General features: G+C 34.4%; 1 protein-coding gene across 1 annotated transcript; it reads right to left on the bottom strand.

Moving 5' to 3' along the window:
* Positions 1–8,019: 8,019 nt before the first annotated feature.
* LOC149393566 (peroxygenase-like) lies at positions 8,020–10,078 on the bottom strand. The gene is made up of 6 exons (XM_089617471.1): positions 9,915–10,078; positions 9,243–9,392; positions 9,085–9,170; positions 8,741–8,835; positions 8,523–8,648; positions 8,020–8,421 (listed from the first exon to the last, which is right to left on the bottom strand). The coding sequence occupies exons 1-6, from the start codon at positions 10,027–10,029 to the stop codon at positions 8,274–8,276; spliced, it is 720 nt and encodes a 239-aa protein (XP_089473597.1). The 5' UTR covers positions 10,030–10,078; the 3' UTR covers positions 8,020–8,273.
* Between the last annotated feature and the right edge of the window lie 206 nt (positions 10,079–10,284).

Raw genomic sequence — 10,284 nt, 5'->3', positions numbered from 1 at the left:
GAACATATGTGATATAGATATAGTTTTGAAAATTTATTTGATTTGGATGACAAAATATATTCAAGTTTGAAAGCGAAAACGGTTTTTCAAAATTCAAACTAGTTTAGTAAAAAATTAATTTCAATTAAATTTTCAAAAATCAAAACATTTTAATCTTTCACAAAAAAAAACCATTTTGCTCAAGAAATTTTCTCATTAGAGTTCTATAACTCATGGAGTGGGGTCCGAAATCCGGAATTAAAAAATTCTAAAAAACTGGACTTTCGGAACAGCCGCGTACCTCGGAGTAAAATCGTCATAACTAGCGGCTCCGACGTCTTTTTGACCTAAAACTAATTGCATTGGAAAGAGGACAAACAGACCTTTAATTCAAGAATCATTAAATTTCGATTTCTGAGCAGAGAGTTATGCCACTTTTACAGGAGGTTTTTCTCGAGCTCAAAGAAAACTGGAAATAAAAGTTCGGACTTAAGTGCAAAAGAATCGAGTGTAACGAAACGTTTTAGAGAGTTGTTAAAGCTTTTATTTGGGTTTTATTAACATGGTATAAAAGTAAATAACAACAAACGTAAAACGATACGAGTAAATAAACGAAACTAGCAAGACAATATAACTAGTCACAAAATTACACGAAATTTCTTAAACTTTAAAAACACATTTTTCATTATAAAAAATTAAAAACTTTTAGAACTGATTATAATGTGTTTTAATAACATCCCAAGGTCATAGAAAATTAACATGATTTTTAGTTTAAAGGAATGAGCAATAAATTAAAAAAATCTAAGAAAACAATTCTAACTTGTCAAAAAACGAGTAATCTTTCGAAAATAATTTTCAAGCTCATAGTTTTAATCGCATGTACATGCTTAACTTTGACCATAGCTCTGATACCATTTGATGGAATTGATCTAGTTTTAAGAAAATATTTAACGCTTCGAGCAAGCGGCGGAAAATAAAAATTTCTTTTGAAGAAGTAAAACGATTTTACTAACCTAGACAAAGAGCAAGCACATGTTATTATTAAATTAAAACTATTAAAGAGCATTACTCATTTACTAACCTCTATCGAAGCTTGATCGTTGAGAAGCGTTTGGAAAGGTTGAATCTCTCGTCTCCCCACTAAGCTCGTCTTTCTTCGTTCTTCGGGAACTCGAGTAACCACGAAAGTTTCTATCACATAAATCACTCGAGGTAAGAAGGAATAAGTGTGTGGGCACTTTTAAACACGGCGACTCAAGAACAAGTCTTAAAGTCGAAGAGATAAAACACTAGGTCAAATGTGGACCTAGGTGCCAAAACAAAAACGAAAAGAACTAGAGAGAGAGAGAGAGAGAGAGGGAGATGGGCAGCCACGTCTAGAGAGAAAAGCTCTCAATCTCTAAAACTTTGGGATGAGAAAACAATGAGAATGAGGGCCCTATTTATAGGAGAGGAATTACCTTAAATAAGCTAGTTTCTTCTTCTATAGAATATCACATATTCATGAGAAAATATTGCCCTTAAGTCACACGGCCATGTAGTCTTCTAGAAGACCATGGATTTGTGTCCTATTTTGTTTTGCTTCTCCATTACCTTGTATTGCCACCCACTTCATTTCCTTATAGAGGAAATTTGTTTCCTCTTTTTCTTTTGGCAAGTATCTTCATACATCAATGCACAAAATAACCTCCCTTTTCTCGCTTGTTTGGACGGCCAAGAGGCTTCTAGAAGGAGCTTCTAGATGTTTCTTCATTTGTTCATTACAACATAAGAAAACCCCATTAAGAATTTTCAAGTAAAATTCCATGAAATGAAATTAATCCTCAAGGCCCAAAAATCTCATCATGGCCGTGTGATATTTTTCATCATATGAAAATGTCAAATAATTTATTGACATTCATTTCATCCTATGTCCAAAAAGACAAAAATACTCTTTAGACAATATTCGTAAAACTTGTCTCGTTCTTGTTTTGACTTAGCTTCTAGTTTTAACTAATCCTACTCGATATGACTTGTGACAGTGACCTCATGGATCCAAATGAATAAAGTTTGAGCTAACACACTTGAACTCAAAAGTTCACAAACCTTTTACAAGTTTAGCTTAATGTCAACTGACTCCATTAAAGAGTTGACACTGAGAATCTCTCGGTTCAAATGAATTTATTTTCTACTGAAAAATTCAACTCAATTGTGATGAGTGGATCCACTGAATATTATCTATGTTTACCCTTCATGAATATCATCAGCTAGTCGGGATTTACAAAATTACGATTTTACCCTTCTAGTTGTTATTTCATCAACTCCTTTATCGCTTGTGAATAAGTTAGAAACAATGTATTGACGAGGAGCTAACAAGTCACATTGATTCATAGAAAAGAGTCACGGCTCAATTTGGACACTAGCCAGTTCATTTATTCACATTCCAAGGAACAAAGCATGATGTGATATACATTGCATTTCAGCAATCTTGTAGATGAATTCCATATCTAGCTTCACAAAGTTACTCATGACATCTTCATAACTTAGTACTTCACCAATAGGTCATGTTCAGTATCACATAGTGAATCCGGACTCTGACTTTATCAAATGAGAATACGTAAGCTATGAAATGACATGTCTCATTTCAGGATTGAGGTAAGTATGATGCAATTCATACGTAGTGACATCGAGACATAAGAGGTTACATGGTTTGTTCTTATTCTGTCTCTAGTGGTCAATTCAGTACCTTCAGAAGATACCTAGAAGAACTATAGAGTCCCCAACTCTCAATGTTCCATAACCAGACATCATAGATTCTCCTAACAATCGCACTGAGATCAATAGTCCTTTGATCTTTAGATTGCGAATATATTGTTTTAAGCAAACCATGAAGAGTTTGTTCTTGCAAATCTACATTTGTCTCTTCATGTGTTGTTAGGTTTGTTTAAGGACTAAAGACTATAGATTATCATAAAACTTCAAACAGACAAGGAAGAATTAATGAACGTTTCAAATTTTATTAATGATTCAGCAATTACAAGCAAGAGTCTTTGTGAGACTATATTACATCAAATGTACATAATTAGACACTACTACTTTTCTTGTTGGCACCATTGACAACATGAATATACCTGCCAAAAGAAAAAAGAGGAAACAAATTTGTAGCATGATGCTACACACATGGACAGCCAACATAGGAGGAAAAATGAAATTTCCAACCTTGGTATTATGATAGGAATGCGAAATAAATATTGTCCTCATGAATATGTGATATTCAATGGAAAAGAGGAAACCACCTCTTCAAGGCAATCTCTCCTCCTATAAATACCACAGCTCATTCACAATGTTGAATACACAAGTTTTTTAGATTGAGAGCTTCTCTCTCTAGCTTGGCCGCCCATCCTTCTCTCTCTCTCTCTCTCTCTCTCTCTCTCTCTCCTTGCTCTTTTGTTTTGGCACCTAGGTCCTCATTAGACCTAGCATTTTGTATTAGCTCTTTGGCTCTAAGACTAGTTCTTGAGTCATTGTGTTTAATAGTGCCCACATACTAAATCCTATCTAAACTCGAAGACTCTAGTGGTAGAGTTTATCGTGGTTACTCAGATTCAAGAAGACGCAAGTAGACAAGCTAAGTGAGGAGACAAGCGATTCAACCTTTCCAACGGTTTCTCAACGCTCAAGCTTCAAGCGAGGTTGGTACCGAGTGAAAACTATTTATAGTTATTAATTTTAAATTATATGTTCATGCACATTGTCTAGGTAGTAAAATCGTTTTACGTGTTTTAAAGAATTTTTAATATTCCGCCGCTTGCTAGAAGCGATAAATTATTCTTAATCCTAGATCTATTCCTATATGTTCATGTCTTATACCACCCCTGTATTCTCCAACAAGTGATATTAGACCAATTGTTCGTGTTTGATATCCTACGTGTTTCACCAACACGTGATATTAGAGCGATTGTTCGTGTCTGATACCACTCGTTCGTTCCCAACAGTAATGACAAACACAACAGTAGAGAAAGAGTCCTACCAACAGCAGAGTGGCATGTGAGCTTCAGCTAGCATTGCGAGGCCAACCTCTACAATGTGACGATGCTTTCTCTCGGCATGGCCATTCTGGGTGTATACATGGAGATAGGGATGACGAGTTGCAATTTCGTGCTCTGCAAGGTTAGGAGTTAGTGGTCGGTATTCTCCACCCCAATCACAATGAACACTGCAGATTTTGGCACTTAGTGACTTCTCCACAAATTTTTTGAAGCTTTTAAACACTCCATACGCTTCTGACTTCACTTTGAGAGGATAAATCCAAGTGAACCTGGTAAAATCATCAGCGAAATGAATATATTATTCATATCCTTGCGTTGAGATCATAGGAGATGGCCCCCACAAGTCTGTATATATCACATGTAGAATGTGTGTTGTCTTAGTCTGAGACAAACTTGATGGCAAAACATGACTCCGTACATATTGACTGTTGGGAATTCGACATCCCTATAACCGTTGCGGAAACTAAATAATTACGCTAACATGCTAATTATTTATACAATTATATAAACTAGATCTAGATTTGCAGATTTGAATAGAATATAGCTAGATTTGTGAGAGGGATTCAAGCAACCGATTAAAAGACTAGTTTTTAGATTACTTATATGTTTGACAATCTGCTACTGACACTTCAATCGAGTTCTTCAAGATCCCGTTCTGAGCTCCAATAACTCGATCTTCTAGCTTTAGTTCCGATCTTCACTTCGGGAACGACGACAAGACTCTCATTGTTTGGATCTCCAAAGATGATACCGTAATCTTCTAACACGTAATCTCTGGATGGAATAAAAAGAAAGTGTGGGCTCACTCATTATGTCACAACGACCCTAATTTAGAGATTCAGGTCGTACCGTATTTTTAGGAATGGAATCATGAATTCCGAGGGAAAGGGAGAGAGAAGAAATTCGGCCACCTATAGGATGTGATTGGCAAATTTTTCTTCTTCACTTGTGTGTTTATTGTGTTCTCCTTGACCCTTATTTATAGTGCTAGAAATGAGATATTCTATGAAGCTCCTATAGATATTTTATTCTCCTTTATTCTTTCCTATTTTGTATATAAGCATGAGCCATTAGATCTTGACTACAAATCCTACTTTTTCTCTAATCCATCATATCATAATCTAAAATATTATATTTCCTTATTTTTCTTCTATATTTAAGGAATCTAGAATAATAGGATATTCTTTCCTATTTTTCTCCTTATTTAATGGAGAGAATATCTCCACCATTATTAATTTCTTAGATGATATGAAATTAATTATGAGAGAGAATAAATGAAAATATCTTATTTTCTTATTTAATGGAGAGAGATTATCTCAACCATTATTATTCTTTCTATTATTTATTTAGTTACCTGATTTTTTTCCACAAATCTAGCAACTAATTAAAGAGAGAATATTTGGTAATCCATACCCATAGTAGGTGTCTACCTCATGGTCATGGGCCAGAGAATTTTTTTTTAATTTTATAGTGTCCATAAGGCTCAAGTTAAAATTCAACTAATTATTTATTTGTTCCAACAACAAATAATTAATTCCACAATAAATATTTAATTAGGCAAATAGATAAATTTTCGAATGAATGCTGCTAAACAATTTACAGCTGTGAGATTGTAATAATAAATAATCTTCATTATTACTAGAGAGTTCTTATATCCATCTTTATCAAAGCCGAATCAGGGACTGTGGACCTAGTAACATAAGCTCCTACAAATCCGATTGAAAAGACGAAATAGTCCTTTCTCTTTTTCAATTGATTCGTCAATCTTGAGAATACTCCACAAAATAATCAAAGACGGCACTTTTCTTATTACATGAAAGTGCATGCAATCTATCGGTTCTGGAATCAACGCTTAGGTGAGTGAACATTGACCTTCTTTCAAGAAGGCTGGATTCCGTATCTGTGAATCATATTCTGCTCAGATCATATCCCGAATTCCCAAGACATAAATATCCCAGCATGATAGTAGCCTTTAACGAATGAGTCAAAGAATTCAGTAATATGAACTGAAGTCCATGATCACTTCAGGATTTAGATTACGTCTCATTGTGACCATCATAGAGACCCTGGTTAGTGTGCCATAACGGTCCTTAAATGACACATCAAGAACTAAAGTCTGTCGAGGCCGTACACTTACCAAAAGTGTAGAATGCTTCCACTAATTGATCAACCTTCACTTGTGTTACAGATATATGATTTTAGATACAACTATCCAGACATGTATCAATCATCGACCATTGTTTTAGTTCACCATCCGAACTTAGATGCCCAGCATGTAATTTAGTTTAATACATAGACTAAGGATTGGATGAATGTTTCATAAATGTTTAAACATAAATAACTCTCTCTATTCATATAGATAAAAATGTTATAAATTAATTTTATTGATAATTCAGCGAAGATTACAAATAAATCTTCTCGTGGGCAAGAATTCCTAACAGAAGCTTGAGTGGCATAATTCTTGCTTTGGATTTGACGGCAAATAGAGCTTCAAATGCCTTCCAAAGATCATGAAAAGTTCGGATCCGAGTGATAGAACGGGGAATTGTGGTGGAAAGAGACGACAAGAGCCACCTAAGAAGAAGCTGATCTTCGCGCATCCAGTGAATGTACTCTGGATTAAAGATCCAGATCTTTATACCTAGCTCGTCGGTGACGTCAATCAACTGTGGCGGTGGAACTCTATTTCCGTAGATGAAATCTTGCAGGTTGTGGTCGATGATCGCGGGAAGAGCTTGAGATCTCTAGACCGAGTAGTTTTCTCGATCAAGCGTGACACAAACGACCGTGTTCAAAGTGGTGGCAAATCAAGAGCTGCTTGCGATCTCTGGCCTAAGTCGGTGTTGATCTACATAGATGACGGTGAAGAGAAACCTTCATTCGCCATTGTAGATGGCTCTGATACCAAGACAAACTTCAAAGAGAAAATTATATTTTTGTTTTGATTGGAGAGAGTGAATGGCACTTCTCTCTAAGTTTCATTAGATTGAACTGAATCTACATGTTCGTTTAAATACAGAGTAGTATAGCTAACAGACTAATTGATTCGTCAGCATGTCACGTGACTCCACTGTTAGCTGGCGTTGTTGACGTGTCTGCTGACGTGGTAGTCTTCAGTCTATTACTAATTTATTCATTTATGCATTAATTTGTCATTCACCTAAGTTCTGGGAAATTTATAACTGCTTTATACTTTTCGCTAAAAATCCGACTAAATCCATCTCTTTGGGCTTATGGGCTCCCATTCACATAATTGCCGCAAATTGAGCCATAAAATTCATTTTAAAACATTATATGGCTACAATATCTTATGTGCAACTAATAACCAAGAAAAACGAATATTTTTTACATAGCTTGTAAAAATAAACTTATACTCATTGTAATATTTCTCTAAGTTGCATATTCATAATTTATTATACATGGTTACTCGTATAATTGGCACAGACCGAACACACGCTTGGACCCACGAAATACAGTGAGAATCCAACACTGAGCCCAAGTCAAATAAGTCTTAGAGACGAATAAGATAAGGAACAACTCGTTCATAAGGTAAGAACGAAGCCTGTTGAGCAGAACTTCGAAGAGAAGAGAAGCTGATAGGTCAAAGACTAGGCAAAAAAAAAAAACATGACCAAATCATAATTTAAATAATAACCGCTTGAGAAAACGTGTTCAACAGTTACCTTGATAAAAATAACTCCTGAGCTGTTATGCAAAGTAACTATCCACTCACATGAAACAAGCAGAAGTTACAAAGTAACTATCACATCATGAGTCTGATCACCACGTGATCTATAATCTCACCACTATAAAAGGGAAACTAAGCAGCAAAGAAGAGAGGACTGAAGATAAGTACACGCCATAAGTCTCACATATCACACAACACCCTCATTTACATTCTCTCTTTTACTAGATTCATCCGTATTTAGAAAAAAAATTATGCTTGAAATTTTTATGTGCTCGGGATTGTGTGCTCGAAGCTTTGGTGTTCTTCCCATTTTTATATGTCAACATATATATTACTCAATATTCCAACAGCTACTTATAAGGTATATAAGACACAATTACATTTCTTTATTATTTCAGCTTCGATATACTCAAACCGGCATATATAGCGAGTGCATTGTACATAGGGTGATCAGTACAATTGTTACCGGCTTCATATAATTAACTACAGTATCCATGACATGAGAAAAACAAAATTACAGTATATATGATTTAGAATATAATATCTTATGTGATTTATTAATCATGTAACACAAGTTTTTAATTCGCATCGCCACCTGAATGTTGCTTAGCCAAGTGGTCAAACAAGCTTCCATCAAAAAGTGTCCTCATTGCTTCTTTTGTTATATAACCATGTTTGTCTCTTCCCACGTAATACACTAATCCCCACTCCATCTTACTTAAAATCCTGCAACTCATTATAGTTGTTTAGTTATGTATTTAATATTAAATACAATAGTTCTCATGTATTGGCTAAATTCATATTTGAGAGTTGAAAATATATATTACCTGCCCAACATGTCATGAGAAACTCTATTTCCTTCAGTCATGTTCCAGAGTTCGGTGAGGGTCAACTTGCCAGGAACTTTGTGAGAATATTTATTAAATATGTTCTCAAAATTCACGGGCATAAACCTGATTTTGTTTTTATCATCATCTATTAGATTGCTTAGAAAAGTTACAGTTATTAGGCCTATCGATGATAATAATAATAATGAATTGCTTACCTTCCTTCCGTGTCATATGTTCCAGTGTCACTTCCATGTTTAGCTTTGTGGATTTTGTCGATGTTGATAGGAAAGAATGGAGAAGGAATCCACCCCTGAAAATCATTTTATTCCATCTATTATTAAGTTCATTTATAATAACTAAATATATTTTATTCATTTTTAGTTTATCATATGAGTAAATGATGTTTGTGTGAGTACTGTCTTACTAATCCAAAATTTTATTTGTTTTATTTACAAACTTGTATGCATGTTTATTTTTGTCATTATTAGATTTGTGTCCTAGTTTTATGCAATTGAATAAGTATTCTAATATCCTATTATATAATAAAAGGTTGACTTACATGATTAGTTGGAAAACTATAAGCCAGATGGAAGAGAATAGTTGCAATGATGGAAATAATATGATTCATGCCGATAGCCCGTAATCCTGATGATTAATTAGTCCATAGTCAGCCTCTACTCAATATTAGTTAGCTTTTTTAATTACTTAATTGACTACCGGTGTAAGTTTCTCTCGGGTAAACAATCCCATTGTGGTCGCTGTCGAAAAACGACACGTGTTGCTGAAGAACAGACTTGTCGTTGTGTTTATGGCCTGTCGTTCCTGTTGGATGCTCTGTATCAGGAGCCACCAACGCTCTTGCCATATCTTATGCAAAAATAATAATAATAAAATAAAAAAGATGTCAAAACCAATTAAATTACGAGTATGAATTAGTGTAAGGAAAAAATAGATTTTTACTTTTTGTTGTTACGGTATAAATCTAATTATCACAAGGAAAAAATATTAGATTTATTCGTATCCATGGCCTTGAGACTTTATTACGGCATAAAAAAAATCGCTACATTCTCTTCATAAGCTTTGAAAACTGTATCACCTCTAGTCTTTATGCCTAATTTTAACCAATTTATTTTTATTTATTATTTGTTGCTATCAAGTGTGAAGTGTGAAGCCAAATAATATGACATTTAAAAGATTAAAAAAAAAAAAGTTGTTCTACAAATCCAACGAAGTCTATTCATGAGCCATTAGAAATTTAAAACTTGGCACTGCCACTTTTGATACGCAAACAGATATTAACATCAAAAAGCCAAATAATAAAACATTTACAAAAAAAGAAAATTGCATCATCTCCATCATAGTGATTTGAAAGAACCCAAAAGTACATACATGGCTTTGGAAGTGCAGTTTCCAAGTGGTCATTGACCTTTCTCTTCCACGTCACGGGCGCTAAAATAGCTACGGTAGCCAATGCTTCCTTTTCCATAATCACCTGATCACCCATTATAACTCTTATTTTATTTTTCTTGTCACTCAAAATTTATTGGAATAACTCCCTCGTATATATAGAGAAGAAATATTTAGTCATAGCTATACCTATACCATAATTTTATAGGTGGAAAAAAAAAAGATTAGTGTGTACTACTATGAAGCATCGACGAAACCCTCCTCTTAAAACATCTTAGCTAATTTAGTTTAGGAGTATTTGTTACGCATAAAACCGTGACGATACTTCTTTAATTGAAGTGACAAAAAACAG

This window comes from Urtica dioica, chromosome 6, assembly GCF_054948205.1.
Source record: "Urtica dioica subsp. dioica isolate 48M chromosome 6, U.dioica_male_clone48M_v1_H2, whole genome shotgun sequence".
NCBI lineage: Eukaryota > Viridiplantae > Streptophyta > Magnoliopsida > Rosales > Urticaceae > Urtica > Urtica dioica.
This window is presented reverse-complemented; position numbering and strand designations above follow the sequence as displayed.

Coding starts and splice junctions, on each gene's coding strand:
- LOC149393566 (XM_089617471.1), bottom strand. CDS start 10,029: ATGGGTGATCAGGTGATTATGGAAAAGGAAGCATTGGCTACCGTAGCT. Junction 8,836..9,084: donor ATAGTTTTCCAACTAATCAT/GTAAGTCAACCT, acceptor AATGATTTTCAG/GGGTGGATTCCTTCTCCATT. Junction 8,422..8,522: donor TCTCATGACATGTTGGGCAG/GTAATATATATT, acceptor AATGAGTTGCAG/GATTTTAAGTAAGATGGAGT.